Source organism: Erythrolamprus reginae, chromosome 2 (assembly GCF_031021105.1).
Source record: "Erythrolamprus reginae isolate rEryReg1 chromosome 2, rEryReg1.hap1, whole genome shotgun sequence".
Taxonomy (NCBI): Eukaryota; Metazoa; Chordata; class Lepidosauria; order Squamata; family Dipsadidae; genus Erythrolamprus; species Erythrolamprus reginae.
The window spans coordinates 269,421,620-269,437,077 of NC_091951.1; the positions used below are offsets into that span (position 1 = coordinate 269,421,620).

The 15,458-nt window shown below is 40.5% G+C and overlaps 2 protein-coding genes across 4 annotated transcripts in view; one reads left to right on the forward strand and one right to left on the reverse strand.

Annotated features, from left to right (window-relative positions):
- Nucleotides 1-4,492, forward strand: part of BRD10 (bromodomain containing 10) — a 52,163-nt gene extending 47,671 nt beyond the window's left edge. For 2 of the 3 annotated variants that reach the window (XM_070742574.1, XM_070742576.1), the window contains one exon: nt 92-4,492. In XM_070742574.1, coding sequence (XP_070598675.1) covers nt 92-3,693 — 3,602 coding nt within the window. In that variant the 3' untranslated portion in view covers nt 3,694-4,492. The remainder of the gene's footprint in view (nt 1-91) is intronic. The other variant, XM_070742575.1, reaches the window with a different exon arrangement.
- A 3,534-nt stretch (nt 4,493-8,026) lies between these two features.
- Nucleotides 8,027-13,811, reverse strand: MLANA (melan-A). The gene is made up of 4 exons (XM_070736263.1): nt 13,745-13,811; nt 13,552-13,652; nt 10,010-10,106; nt 8,027-8,301 (listed from the first exon to the last, which is right to left on the reverse strand). Exons 2-4 carry the CDS (start codon nt 13,629-13,631, stop codon nt 8,233-8,235), a joined length of 246 nt encoding a protein of 81 aa, XP_070592364.1. The 5' UTR covers nt 13,632-13,652; nt 13,745-13,811; the 3' UTR covers nt 8,027-8,232.
- Nucleotides 13,812-15,458: the final 1,647 nt, after the last annotated feature.

Consider the following 15,458-nt stretch of genomic DNA (forward strand, 5'->3'; position numbering starts at 1 on the left):
GAACAACAGTGTTAATGTGATCTGATCAATTAAGAATTATTGTTTGCTTTTTCTAAAAATACTTTCCTTTTGGTTCTTCTTTTCCTCCTAGAAGACATGAACTTACCAGAAATGGACCTTGGTACAGGAAAATGCAGACCACTTAAAAAAGATTTAACTTGTAGAGAAATGCAGAAGATAGTGCCTAAATCTGTTAAACGCCAATCCAAGCAAAACCATTACCTAGATGACAGCACAAATGATTTTTTCCCAAAGAAAAAGCTAAAATTAAGCACAAATGATGCTACCATCCATAATATTGAAAATGATCTGTCAACTGAGAGCTGCTTGAATAGGCAGATAGGAGCTTCAGCTTCAGAATCATTGGACATGACAGACTCTACAGCATATGTACCACATTTAATAAAAGGGACCAAACCTATCCAGGCCTTGCTTGCTAAGAATATTGGGAACAAAGTGGCCTTAACAAGTCAGTTGCCATCTACAGTAAGTAGAAGCACTTTTACTTCTGAAAAACTGATTATATCAGCAATCAACTCTTCTCCAATTAAACCAGAATTGACCTGCCAGAGCAGTTCAAAGAGTTTGCAAGTGTTGTACAAAATGCCACCTGGTCATTGCATGCCAGTAGACTTGCACAATAATTCAGTGAAGATTCAGGTGCAGCCTCTAGTTGATGGTAAGTCAGGAGAAAAAACTACAGGAGAGAAAATCATGCAGCAAGTCCTTATTTTGCCTAAAAATTTTCTTATCCAGCACAGAGAAAGTAAAAGTGGAGTAAAAGAAAGCAAACCTCTACAGCAAAATACAATTGAACAACACTGCATTTCTCTTCCACAACCAAAAGATACCAACACTACTTTAATCCCTCCTATTCCAGTTTCTTCAATAAATGCTGCTACTACAGTTCTGCCTAACACAAATGTTAAAAAGAATATCATACAGTTGCCACAAGGGCCTGATACAGTCAATAGAATTTCGCTGCTGCCCTCTGCCACTTCCACTAGTAACACATTAGCATCAGTTGTGAAAATGAACCAAAGCGAGACTATAAAAATTACCAAGACTGTCGTTTCAGCTGCCTCCTCCTCTATTGCTTTACCTACTGTTTCTTCAGTTCAGAGTTTGACAACAGTAGCACAGAGTGTGACCTCTTACACCAATTCCTCCCCACAAAATACTGCTGAGATTAGTGAAGCAAAACAAGAGCTGAAAACAATCTGCATAAGAGATTCACAGTCTATCCTTGTCAGGACACGTGGTGGGAATACAGGAATCGTAAAAGTACAAACAAATTCAGAACCAATTTCTGCTGGTAATTTCTCTCCAAGTTCTGTTTTTACATATGCACCTCAGCTTCAAGCATTTTTAATGCCCAAATCCACACAGTTATCAACTTCTACTGTTTCAACTGTGACAAAAGCAATACCTAGCTTCCCAACGCTTGCTCAAATGTCTCCTGCAACAACAACTATCCCAACTATTTCCTCTTGTGCAAATCCCAAAAAGGGGAAAAACACCACAGTCACATTTGGGCAGTCTCATAATAATGGTGTGGTGAATCAAGGAGTGTCAAAAACCCTACATGGATCCTCCTCTCCATTCGTATCTTCCATGTCGTCAAACACTGTCATGACAACTCCACCAAACAGTTCTGGTAATGCAGTGAGCTTATCTACAGAAAACGTTGGGCAGAGTTCCACATGTTGTACTACCCAGGCTTCTTTTATTAATCAACAAGTCAGTGTACATAATGCAAAATATTCTGTTGCACAACCTGAAGTCACCTCCATTACCAGCAAAGGTTTGGGTAGTGGCCAAGTTCAAAAACTTATGTTAGTCACAAATCCTTCTCTTCTTCCTGTATGTGGAGCCACAGGAGTCAACTTAATTCCCACTCCAACATCCACAGGTGTTAGTGCGCAGAAACTGGTTTTCATTAATACTCCACTAGCCAGTATTCAGTCAAATGCAACAACAGAACCACTTAAACAGGCTTTCCCTCCTTCCATTGGTAAGACATATGTTAAAAGCACAGAGAAACCTCAGCTCGTCCTTCTTCCATCTACTGTGGGATCGTCATTAAAAGTAAATATGTCACCAACTGTTTCTCAAGTAAAAGATGTAAAAATAGGGCTTAATATTGGCCAGGCCATTATAAATAGCACAGGCAATGCTCAGAATGTTTCAACAGTTAACATTTTACAGTCTACAACAGCAAAAGATTTGGAAGATAAAAATAATCACAATGTAATTTTACCATTATCAACCAGTAGTAGTTTAGTTCCTGTATGTTCCAGTTTGGCATGTCAAAGCATTACAGCAAAAGCAGTAAATGCCACTACAGTAACCAGCAGCTCATGTTTAGAGCCTACTTCTGTGACACTGAGTGGAGCTACTACTGAAACACGCCCTACTATTTTGGCAGGTGGAATGGAATCCCCAACAAAAATAATACCAGTTTTAACTACCCGTCTGTCCTCCTCTAATGTTGGAAGTACTATGGCTATATCAACTGTGAAAACAGGACACCTAGCTTCGTCAGTACTGATTTCTACTGCTCAACCAACAGTTTCTCATTCAAGTTTATCATCTACTTTTCAGTTGCCAGTAACAGCTTCCTTGCCTGGACCAGTGAATGGTGTCCCTAAAATGTTGCATACAGTCTCTCAATTGCCAGCAATTCCACCTACTTCGCAAAGTGTGTCCCATTCCAAAGGTCAACAATCCACACTAGCTCAGTTTCAGCTTGCAGGAATTTCAGCTGGAGTGCCAACAAATGGAAGTACTCTGAAACTTCAGAAAGCATCCCCAAATGCAAGTAAAGTGATTAATTTTTCTAATTTAGTTCCTCTTTCTTGCCCACCAGTGCCACTTAATGTAAAGCCAGTTTCAGCTGTCTCCTGTAGTCTTGGAACCTCTACAATTCAGACTGTTCCATCCTCACCATCAATAGTTAATAATGTCGGCAGCCAATTAAATGAATCCCATATCCAGCAGAAAATAATAATTAACACCTGTACACCTTTGGCACCTGGAACTCAGATAATGATCAGTGGTACTCGTTTTGTTGTTCCATCTCAGGGCCTTGGAGCTGGCAGTCATGTTCTTCTCATTTCTGCAAATCCAAAAGTTGGACCTCTCTTAACTGTTAGCAATGGCCATGGATTTCAAGGTGTATCATTTGCTGCTCCCACTCCCCAGAAGACTACACAAGTGATGGGCAATTCCTTAAGCTGGCAGCCATCAAAACTGCCTTTAAAAAGCTCTACCAAAATTGTGAACTCTCTTGGGATTGCAAATCCTGTGCCTATTGTTCATGCTACTCCACAAATAATTGCCAATACTTCAAAGTCAGGCACTCCATCTTTTGCAACAACACTGTCTACATCTTTGGTAGTGGCCACCTCATCTTCTACTCAAACTAAAACAACTTTAGCTCCTGCAACCCACACTAGTACCTCACAGCTACAAAACAGTAAGTCTGTATTGCACCTAGATACATCTATTAAAAAACTGATGGTCAGCCCTGAAGGAGCCATTTTGAATGCTATAAAGACTCCAACATCAGAAACTTCATCTTTGTCTTCATCCTTCCCTACTGACCTTATTTCTACAACTAAGAATTCTGCTATTGTCTTCCCCAGTTTTCTGAACTCCAGCATAGGTGTCCCAGACACAGCTGCATCTTGAATTTCACATAAATGAGCCGTTGAAATGTTGGGGCATTTGTATGTGTGCGTGCGTGTGTATGTGTATAAAATTAATTTATAATTGTTTTTTAAAGTACACTGTTTGAAACATCTGACTTATGTCCATGAACCCAAGGCATGCAATGAATGGCATGTTTTGAGCAGATGAAGCAAAAACATATTTTTGCATATCATTGAGAATTCATGAGTGGAAGGGATCCAGGATGACTATAGAGAGCATCTACACAGTTTGCCGTTAACAGCAGAATGTTACCCATTAACATGTTAAAACAGCTGTCACATCTCGGATTTGTGTGCACAAAGCCATCATTGGGGTTTTTTAAAATTCATGTTAGATCGAGGATCATTTCGGTTTTCCTTTTTTTCAAAAAATGGTGAGAAAGCACTTCTTGAAATATCTTTCAGAGCAAAGCTTTTAAAGGGTTTTATTAAAGTGGGAGAAAAACTGTTGAGAGAGATAGAAAGCAATGTTTGGTTCTTGGTTAGCACATTTACTGGGATCTGTTCTTTCTCATAATTTAGACATTTTCTATTTTGTTTTCAAATGTTCCCATGTTCTATATTGATGTGTTGTAAAAATGCAATCCATGGTGTAAAATTGTACATAATCCCAATTCCTTAACAGTATGGACTAAACCATGTGTAAAAAGAACTACTCTGTCTTATTTATGTTTTGTTTACATAATGTATAGTTTTTTAAGTATTTTAGTAATTTTGGATAAGTGTACTGTTTAGCAATAATGCAGAAGAATCTGTATGTAATAAACAAAGTTGCTGTATTTCTGCTTCATAATACTCTGTGGAGAAAGGATATTTGTCAGTAAGATAACTATGTACTTACATTGAGAAATCTATGGAGATTTCCAAATATCATATAAGCACACATATTTAGACATGGCCCAATATAACATGGCATTTACTCTTAAGTAAATGGCTCATCATTATGATTCTTGTTGTTTAACTTTTACAGCTCTTCTGTGTATCATTCATAGACCCCCTAAAGTGTTATAGTAGCCGTAGAACATGAACATTTGTTCACAATTTCAAATGGGCTATTAAAAGATAAACATTTATTTATGCCTTGATTAAAATGACAAAGAAACCTAACTAGCTAAATGTCAAAGAAAACTAAACTAGCTAATACACTATGGTGTACAATAATGCAGTAATTGTGAGGTAGACAATGAAGAGAGCTGACTTTGAAGAATTGCTGAAATTGAAAATATTATTCAGTCATCTGTTCCCATAAGTCAGACTCTATTCATACTTTTATTAGGATTTCACTGTTTCCTTACAGTTGCTTTACAAATATCTAGGAGTCAGGTGAGATAAATAAATCCCTGGTGTCTTTTTCTTAAAAACAAACTGATGCCAAGGAAATAATAACTAATCCTTTCTTTATTAATACAATTTTTCAGATTTATTGCCTTTGCTAGCTGCAGAGGACATTGTAACATTGCTCTTTTGCTGAAAGTGATCCAATTTAGATTGCTTAAGAGGGCGTAACGGAGAGAGACAATACAGAGGAGTTTTATGTTCCTGATTCAAATTCTGTATTAATTTTGCAATAATTAAAAGGTTATGAATCTATAATATAACTAGTTAAATCGTTTATCAAACAGGTATTCATCAAGCACTTCGAAAACCCCTAAATATATAACAGACTGCAGCTTATAGCTGTTCTGCTTGGGCCTAATCGGATCGAAACAAAGCAGCACCCACTTGCAGAAAATTCAACCCAAGCACATCTATATTTAAAAATGATTTGTACAAAACAAGGTCAGGCTTTTAGTCCATGTTGGCAGCGTTCCTAGTCAAATTGTCTAATAGATAAGGAGCGGGCTGTGGCCTGGAGCCAAATCCAATTTAGACATTCCTCGTTCTAACGTCCTTCACACGCACACATTCACAAATCTTCAGGTTTTCCTCAGACAGCTGCATCTCTGCATGATGAACTTAAAGGGATAACAGTAGTTTGCCAGCAAAGCATTTCTAGAACCCCAGATCTAGGACCTCCACCATTACAAACATTGAATTTCCATGCCTCCTTTCCCATAAATCCTCACTTAGATACTGTCTGGGTGTGGTCAACTGTTTCCTAGAGATATTCATTGCCTAGACTTTCTTCCATTCACCTTCTAGAACTTTTCTCATAAAGATATTCCTATTCTTACCCTGGCATCTAATAGGATCCTTTTATTACCTGAAAAAATTTGCTATTTCTTTCATATTAATATTTGAATTGTTTGCTTTCCATTTTATTTTGGGATGATATCCATATTTTGTAAATTATTCTGAATTCTCCAAAGAACAAAATGTTGGTAGTTAATTACTTAATTCCCTCTCCAAAGCTGTTCTCCTTTGAGATTGGACTTTCTCACAGTACAGTTAATCCTTGACTTACAACAGTTAATTTAATGACTCTTCAGTTACATCATCACTGAAAAGTGACCTATTGAAGTATCCCCATGTTCATGTGATCAAAATTTGTATACTTGGCAACTGGTTCATGGCTGTGTCCCAAGGTCATATTTATTAATTGGACTTTTATGCCACCCCTCTCCAAGGATCCTCTTTTGCGATCTTCTGACAAGCAAAGTCAATAGGGAAGCCAGATTCACTTAATAACTGAGTACTAATTTATCAGCTGCAGGAATTCACTTTACAACTGAAGCAAGAAAGATCGCAAAATTCACTTAACAAATGTCTCACTTAAAAACAAATGTTGGGCTCAATTGTGATCTTAAGTCAAGGACTATCAAAGGAAAAAGGCAAGGAGGAAGACATATTCTGAGAACAAAAGGTAAGGATCATTAAAAGTTTTTGCACCCTAAAGGACTGCAACCTTATCTTGAAAGTGAGTGCGTGCACATTTTATATCAGATTGGACAGGATTATACTAAATTATTAGACCATAATTTCAGATCTTATTTTTCTTTAGACAACTTGCAAAATTATAAGCTATTATTTATTTATTTATTTATTTATTTATTAGATTTGTATGCCGCCCCTCTCCGTAGACTCGTATTAAGTTGTATATACATAGGCACTATCAGATGACAAATTTTAAATAGAGGGAAAGTTGTATGGCATACATATATTGTGCATACATATAATGTCTAAAAGATAAAATGCTTCAGGTTTAAACTCCTGGTAATTTATATAGACACATCCCTGCAGTTTTCTTGGCATAATGTAGAAGTGTTTTTTACTGTGTTCTCCAAGGAAATTTTCATTTCACAGTTTAGCTCATGTTCTGCCTGGCCCCAAGCCACCCAAGAACAAAGTAATGAATCAAACACCCACTCAGATTTGTAAAAATCAAACAAGGATTGTTCTTTATGTTCAGAAAACTGCAAACCACGAAGTTTCAGAGCAATTTGAGTTTAAGTAGGCAATAGGTCAGAGTTAATTATTCCAGTCCGTGCAGGAGCCTTTCAGGCTTACAGCAACCAGCAATAACTCACAATTGGAATATCAGAATGTCACAGAGATCCAAAGGCCAAAACGAACCCGATACATCAATGTCTCTCTCCAAAGCTGAACGATAATCTCCCACACAGATCTCTCCAACCCTCCCTTTTTCAAGGTTGCAGCAGCATCATTAAGTCTCATCACCTGTGACTTATAATCTGTTTCTGCACTTGCGCAGCTGCTCTTGTCTTCCCAGCATTCTCCATACCCAAGCATTCAGAATAGGATTACTCATTAACTCTTCCCCTTCTGATTCAGATGAACCTCTGGCTGGGCAGCTTACTGAATCCATTCCCCTCTGTCTCTCCAGTCCCTTCCTGCTCCCTGTTTCTACTTCTAGTTCACTGTCTGATTTGTCCAACAGCCAGACTGATCTTCTGTGAACAGACGGCCCCCACTCCTCTGCGTCAAAATCAGCCACCAGGAGCTGGCCTGAAGCCAACCACAATAGCTCATAGTTCTGGATTTCCCAGGTGGTCTCCACAATCCTGATGAATTTTCTAAATCATCCAAGGTTACCAAAATTCCTTTTTGTTTATAGAGATTCTCAGTCATACAGATCACGATTGTCCTAAAGGTGCTTTTTCAGGAAGCAACTGGACTTTCTTGTTTTTCTTTGAAGACATTTTGCTTCTCATCCAAAAAGCTTCTTCAGAGCTGAAGAAGCTCCTTGGATGAGAAGTGAAATGTCTTTGAAGAAAAAACAAGAAAGTCCAGTTGCCTCCAGAAAAAGCACCTTTGGGATTCCCTTTTTGTTTGTATTACCATAGATTCAAGAATACTGGTTTTTGGTTTTTTGTAATATTTATTATACATATAAAAATGAAATAGCATGTTAAGGTTAATCTTATATTGAATAAAGATACATAAAATGAAGATACATAGGCTATAGCTTCAACATTTTAGGCACTTCATGCAAAGAGGACAGTTACATTTTCTTAAGCAAGTATTTCTGAAAATATTCATATTCGCCTGCGTTTTCTCTCCCAGATGTTCCTAGAAATTAGAAAATAAAGTAAGCAAGCACTTAAGTAATTCTTCCTGTTTATGGTGCATATGGTGGTGGCAACAGGCTGCTGGAGCTCTTCTCATAGGCTGGTGGGGCATTTGGCACCTGTATCAATGTAAGTTGAATAAGGGAGAAATTAATAATATGCAAAGAAAAAGAAAAATTTAAAAATTCCCAATGCTAATATAAAAATGTTTCCAAAGAATAATCCTTCACCATTATCAATTTCCAGAGGCATAACTGTGCTACTTTTTAGCAATCAATGTGTCAAGAAGTGGTGTAAGTCAGTGTTTCCCAACCTTGGCAACTTGAAGATATCTGGACTTCAACTCCCAGAATTCCCCAGCCAGCAAATGCTGGCTGGGGAATTCTGGGAGTTGAAGTCCAGATATCTTCAAGTTGCCAAGGTTGGGAAACACTGGTGTAAATAATATATTATTGTATATATTTCATGATTTGTGTTCATCAATTTTTGTAAGCATTCATTTTAAGAAATAGTTTGTGTACTGGAAGTGTGTGTGTGTGCTGTTGGTTGCTTTCCAGTATAAAATTATGTTTCTCTGTTCATCTAAGAGACAGCGTGTGCGCTCACATGCAGCTCCACTTGCACAAGCAGCAGGCAGGTGACTTAAGCTCTAGAGCAATGATGGCAAACCTATGGCACAGGTGGCATGCAGAGTCATTTCTGCTGGCACGCAAGCCATTGTTCTAGCTCAGGGGTAGGCAAAATTGCCTCTTCTATGACTTGTGGACTTCAACTTCCAGAATTCCTGAGCCAATCATGCTAGCTCAGGAATTCTGGGAGTTGAAGTCCATATGTCATAGAAGAGCCAACTTTGACTACACCTGTCCTAGTTCAATTCTAGTGTTTATGTTCTAGCTGGCCAACTGATTTTTGGCTTGCACAAAAGTTCTGGGAGTGCGTTTTTAGCTTCTAGAGAGCCTCCAGAGGGATAGGGTGGGCATTTTTACCCTCCCCCAGCTTCAGGGAAGCCTTTGGAGCCTGGGGAGGGTGAAACACGAGCCTACTGAGCCCATCAGAAGTTGGGAAACAGCCCATTTCTGGCCTCCAGAGGGCCGGGGTGGGTGGGTGAAGCTGTTTTTGTCCTCTCCGGGCATTGAATTATGGGTGTGGACACTTGTATGCATGATAGCGCATGCACTCACTCTTTCAGCACCCGAGGGAAAAAAGGTTTGCCATCACTGCTCTGGAGCAAAATACTTTCTTGAGATTTGACTGACCCCAACACTGTTCCTCTTTTAGACCTGGTTATTTCCCCTGCAAGTGACTAGGAGAGTCAAATTCACATTATTGGTGAATAATGCATTGGAGAAATCCCTTTGATTGGTTAGTTGGAATGTTTTTACACACACACACACACTGCATTTCCATGTGTTTTAATTTAATTTCTATTGGCTGCCCAGAGCCACATTGATGAGATGGACAGCACTTAAATTGATAAAAATAAATAAGAAAGCTTTGAACACACTCTCCACAAAATCAATCAAGGTTCATGCTAACTGAGCTACCCATGTCCAAATGTAGCGAACAAGATTGTGTCTGGCCCAATTAAGTACATTGTGTATGTAATTACAAAAAGGATTCTTAAATAGTTCCAGACCAGAGTATATTTCATATGGCAGTGATTCATTACAGAATATTTTTATGTATCAAGGAAAAAGAGGAACACCACCTGAATCAGATGGTATGGATTCTAAGCAGACTTGAATTTAGCATATTTTGTAGAAATTAAACAGTGTTCAAAGAAGTGGATCTAATGAGTAATGGAATAAGAAGACAGTTTATTCTTACCAAAAGCTTTTTATAACCATTGTGCCTTTTACAATACCAACAGCCAAGAATCAATAAAACTGCAAGAACAACTATTAGAATTCCAATACCTGTAGCCCTGTTGAAAAAGACAAATTGATCCAATTACCGCTAAGGATCTGGAACTATTCTACATTTCAATGGAACATGCAGACAAAAATTGGCCCTCAAGCTTTACAAAATGATAGTTTATCATTTAAATGGACAAAAAACAGTAGTCATTAATAAACACATAGTTTTATGTATTAATATTCAAATGATATCAGAGAAATTTCATTTAGCTATGAAAAACTATAGGCTAGAAACTCAAGGTCAGTTAGGAACAAAGGAGTAAAGATGGACTTTTGATTGCTGCAATTGGTTCAGTGCGTGGAGACTCGAGTCTATAAATATGAATTTCATGTCAGTGTTCATAAAATACGCTGAGACATTATGTAGTTAGCAGTAGTGCAACATTCATGGGTTAAATTGTGGTTAAGGAATACAAATGTAATTACAAATCATCATCTGTCATAGATTTATTCCTGTTATTTCATGGTCCAATGTATCAACTAGACTAGAGTTGGGGGGGAGGCGTTAATTCCATGTTCTGTCCTTGAAAGATAGAGACGGGATGCTGAGGCACCACTGACAGAAATTCCTCTATTAATCTGTATCTATAACTCTACAGGAAGGTGTGAAAAGGTGTCTGAAAAGGTGTGGAGGGAAACTCAGCCTGTGTCCAGGGGATTCTGGCCTTGATCAGACTACCATGTTAATTTATTGCACTGCATTATATAATCTATTATATCTTATATTCGGTTATTGTGCTTTTCTTGTATATGCTGTAAATGGCCAATGAGATGATATATGAATGCAGGGCCGCCGATAGACGGGTATTACTGGTAGCGGCGTCCCGGGCCCCGGCCAAATTGGAAAATGGGGGGGGGCCGAGCCCGGTGCCCGCCAAAAACTCCCCAACTCCGATTGAGACAAACTCTGCCTCTGCGGCCCGCACCTTCTTCCCACCCCCACGAGGAAAGAAGGCAGGGAGGCCGGCAGACAGGCAGGGAGCCCCAATGGCAGCCGCGGAAGGAGGAAAGACCGCGGGGTTGGCTCAGCCCTCTGGAAGCCAAGTCGCGCTGCTGGGGAAGCGGAATCGGGGAAGCCGGGAGAGGGCTGAGCCCGGCCGGCTTCTCCGCCGGCCTTGTGTCCCCCCGAGGATTGCAAGGGCAAGAGAGCCGCGCCTTTCAGCTTCCGGAAGTGCTGGGCCGGGGGTTCGGGGGGGCCATGAACGCCGCCCGGAGCCAATGGCTTCTTTTGGGCTTACTTGAATTCCTGCTGCTGGTAAGCGCGTGCGGGTGGCCGGGTGGGAAGGGCGAGGCGCGAGGGGGAGGCAAGTGGAGAAGCGGAGAGAGAGAGAAGTGGACCAAAAGAAAGAAAAGGGAAAGAGAGGGAGGGAAAGAGAAATGGAGAGGAAGGAAGGAGGGAGGGGAGGGAGGGAGAGAAGGAAGGAAGAGAAAGGAGGGTAGAAAGAGAGGGAGAGAGAGAGGAGAGAGAAAGGAAGAGGAGATAGAAAGGAAGAGAGAGAAAGAAAGAGGGATAGAAAGAGAGAGAGTGAGAGATGCTCAGTGAGCCTTTCTTTGAAGTTGCCTTTCTTTCTTTCTCTTTCTCTCTTGCTCTCTTGCTCTTTCATTCTTTTTTCTTTCTCTTGCTTTCTTTCTTTCTCTTGCTTTCTCTCCTTCCTTCCCTCCTTCCATTTCTTTCATTCCCCCTCTCTATTTTTATTTCTCTTTCATTCTTTCTCTCTTTCTTGCTTTCTTTCTTGCTCTTTTTCTTTCTCTCTTTTACCTTCCCTTCCTCTATTTCTTCTTTTCTTTCTCCTTCCTACCTTCTTCCCTCCCTCCCTTCCTTCAGTCCTTCCTCTCTTACTCTCCCCTTTCATAAGTTTCCTTGCTTCCTTCCTCTGTTCCTGTCCCTTCCCCCTTTCTTTCTTTCTTCCCTCCCTCCCTCCATTTCTTGCTTTCCTTCTCCTTCCTCCCTTGTTTCCTCCCTCATTCCCTTCTTTCACTCCTTCTTCTCTTACTCTCCCCTTTCACACCTTTCCTTGCTTTCTTTGCACCCTTCCTCTGTTCCTGTCCCTTCCCTCTTTCCTTCCTTCCCACCCTCCGTCCATTCATTCACCCATTACTCTCTTGATCGCCCATTTTACCATTCCTTCCTTCCTTCCGATGTGGGCCCGGGCCGGCAGAGTAGTTTGCTTTTGCACCCCGTCTCGAGCTCCCTTGGTGCCAACCCGGCCCTCCCCACTTCAGAGAGAAGGGGGAGAAAGAGAGAGAGAGAAAGAGAAAGAGAGAGATAAAAAGAGAAAGATAGAGGGAGGGAGAGAAAGAGATAGAAAGAGACAAAGAGAGGGGGAGAGAAAGAGAGAGAGAAAGAGAGAAAGGGAGATAAAAGAGAAAAAAGAGAGAAAGAGAGATAAAAAGAGGAAGAGAAAGAGAGAGGGGGAGGGAGAGAAAGAGAAAGAAAGAGAGAAGGGGAGAGAGGGAGAGAAAGAGGTAGAGAAAGTGAAAGAGAGAGGGAGGGAGAGAAAGAGATAGAAAGAAAGAGAGAGGTTGGGAGAGAGAAAAAAGAGAAAGAGATATAAAGAGAAAGAGAGAAAGGGAGAGAAAAAGAGAAAGAAAGGGAGAGAAAAAGAGAAAAAGAAAGAAAAGTAGAGAGAGAAAGAGAGACAAAAAGAGGGAGAGAACGAGAGAGAGAGAGAGAGAGAGAGATAAAAAAGCAGGTGGGGGGGCACACCTATTTTGCCAGCCCTCGGATGGGCCATAGGGATCCCGGTGTATGTGGAGGGAGAGGTCCCCAGCTTCTGTTCTGCAGAGGGGAAGCCAAAGCCCCCGCATGGGTTATGCAGAGTGCCAGTGTTTGGGGCAAGGTGGGGGGTGGGGGTCTTCCTTAACCCCCATTTCTTTGGTGGGGCTAAGAGGCCTGCCCAGCAGGGCTGATGTGTTGCGGAAGGTCTTGTCGAGGGAGACCAGTGGAGGGCCCCCCCCCCGCTCCCATCCCCAGGGAAGGGGGTTCTGGCATCACTGCCACTGGCTTTGGAAAGAAGCCCCCGGCTTCTTCAGGGGGTGGAGGGAGGGGTCCATAGCACAGGGCTGGACAATGGCTGAAGACAGTTGACTGCAGCTTTCAGAATTCCTCAGCCAGGAATATGAAGAAGACAGTTTGAAAATTTAAAAGGGAAGGAAGGAAGGAAGGAAGGAAGGAAGGAAGGAAGGAAGGGAAAAAAAACCAAAAGAGAAAAAATAAAGAAAAAGGGAAGGAAGGAAGAAAGAAGGGAGGGGGCCCCCAGACACTTAGGCTGTATGGGGCCCCAAAATTCCTGATGGTGGCCCTGTATGAATGATATGCATACAGGGGTGGTATTCACTTACTTCCCTATCGGTTTGCAAATATGAGTGTGCGTGCTTATGTTGTCCTTTCCCAAATGAAAAGTATATATTTCACACCAAATTTTTTAAAAAAAAATATCCCAAAATGCTTACTCTTCTGCAGAAAGAGAAGTACCGGTATATCCCTTCCCTTTAACAAAGTTGCCATCTAAGTAATGCTCTCCCCTAGGCATCTTGCTTTGTTCAGGTCCCACCTAAAAAAAACAAAAACAAATAGAGCAATGCCTAGTCTATATAATGTATTTCCATAAGATTTTTGAAATGAAATGCAAAAATATAGTCTTACTTTTCAGCAGCGTGAAGGGCGTTTTGATGTAACTATAATGTAGGAAGTCAGCACCTACCCGCCTCCTAGAGGAATGAAATATTTTAGGAAATATTAAAAAGGCAGAGTATTATATTTTCCTGGCTAAGAAATGGAGAAACATGTTTTTAGGCAGGAAACACACTCACTCCTAATACCCCCACCTTTGTCACTGTGCCATCAAGGAATGGTTCCAGCTCACTCATTTCCCCCACCCCCAATCTTTTTTAATAGCCTGGGCCAGTCTATCCTACATAACAAAGATCTACCCCCTTCCGGAAGACCCATCTAGTAAACAGAAACTCAGCAATGGCACATGGGAAGATTTCATCAGCCAGCATTCAAACTAACCTGGAACGAACTCCCTCTGGAGATACATACAGTGCCCTCCCTCCTGGTCTTTCATAAAGCTCTGAAGACCTACCTCTGCCAGCGGGCATGGGGGCCATGAGAGACACTATTGTCTCTGGCCGATGTTGTGAATGATTGAATTGAATGAATGGGAATGACTGCATATGGAGTTTCTTATGATTTTATTAATAATTCTTTTAAAGCAATAATTAGATTTCTTCATATATATTGTTTTCATTATGTTGTATGCTGCCCTGAGTTGCTTCGAGAAGGGCGACATAGAAGTCAGATAGATAGATAGATAGATAGATAGATAGATAGATAGATAGATAGATAGATAGATAGATAGATAGATAGATAAACAAACAAACCTGGAACACAGACAAGCCTACAGAGTTAGCTAACACCCCTGGCCACTGGGAGTCTGACAGCCAATGGGATACATTTCTTACATAGGAACAGGAAACTCTTGAGGTAGGACCCAACAGAAGGTATAAAACTTAGGCACTCTCAACATCTCAGCCCTTCTCTTTGTCTTCAACGTCTTCAAGGCATATGATCTGCCTTTTACCCAGGACTTCAGACCAGGTGGTCCTGCTGTCCACCATTAAAACTATTCTTCCAAGCAATCACCATGCTTCGCGTGGTTTTTTCCCCACTAGGAACCAAATCCAGAAGGATATTCCCTACAACAATAGTATAGCACAAGCATCATCATGCTATGTTCTCAACCCCAACTTTCTGAGGAAATCTAAAAGTCTTTATAGGTTGTAGGACGTTAACACCTACCCCTCTCCTAGAAGAATGAAATGTTTTAGGAAATATTAAAAAAGACAGAATATTTTATTTCCCTGGATGAGAAAAGGAGAAGCTTATTTTAAAGACAAAACAGCTCCCTGTACCCCATCTTTGTTAAAAAGTAATTAAGGCCTGAACCAGTCTATTCTATATAACAAAGATCTACCTCCTCAAAAAGTCAACCAAACTTGGCACTCAAAAGTACAACCTACAGCGTTTTATGTCCCCATGGGACTCTGACAACCAATCAGAACACAAGCTCAAAATTCAAATGCCCACAGAGGGCATAAAACTCAGGGACTCTCAGCATCTCTCTCTTTTTTTTTTTTTGCCAGGACCTCAGACCATATGATTCTGTCCAGCATTAAATCATCTTTACAAATAGTCTCCATGTTTCTAGTGTCTTTTTCCCCACTTGGAACTGAACGCATAAGGATATTTATTCCAACAAGATGTTTCCATTTTAAAGTACAGTGGTACCTCGTCTTACGAACTTAATTCATCCGGTGAAAGCAAATAATGTGTGCAAGCCCAAAACTCACCTCTT

Bases quoted from the DNA above. Each gene is read 5' to 3' on its own strand.
- MLANA (XM_070736263.1), bottom strand. From the start codon at position 13,631: ATGCCTAGGGGAGAGCATTACTTAGATGGCAACTTTGTTAAAGGGAAG. The intron at 10,107-13,551 runs GTAAGCATTTTG...CTTTTTCAACAG, and splicing joins ACTTCTCTTTCTGCAGAAGA to GGCTACAGGTATTGGAATTC. The intron at 8,302-10,009 runs GTAAGAATAAAC...ACATTGATACAG, and splicing joins ATGGTTATAAAAAGCTTTTG to GTGCCAAATGCCCCACCAGC.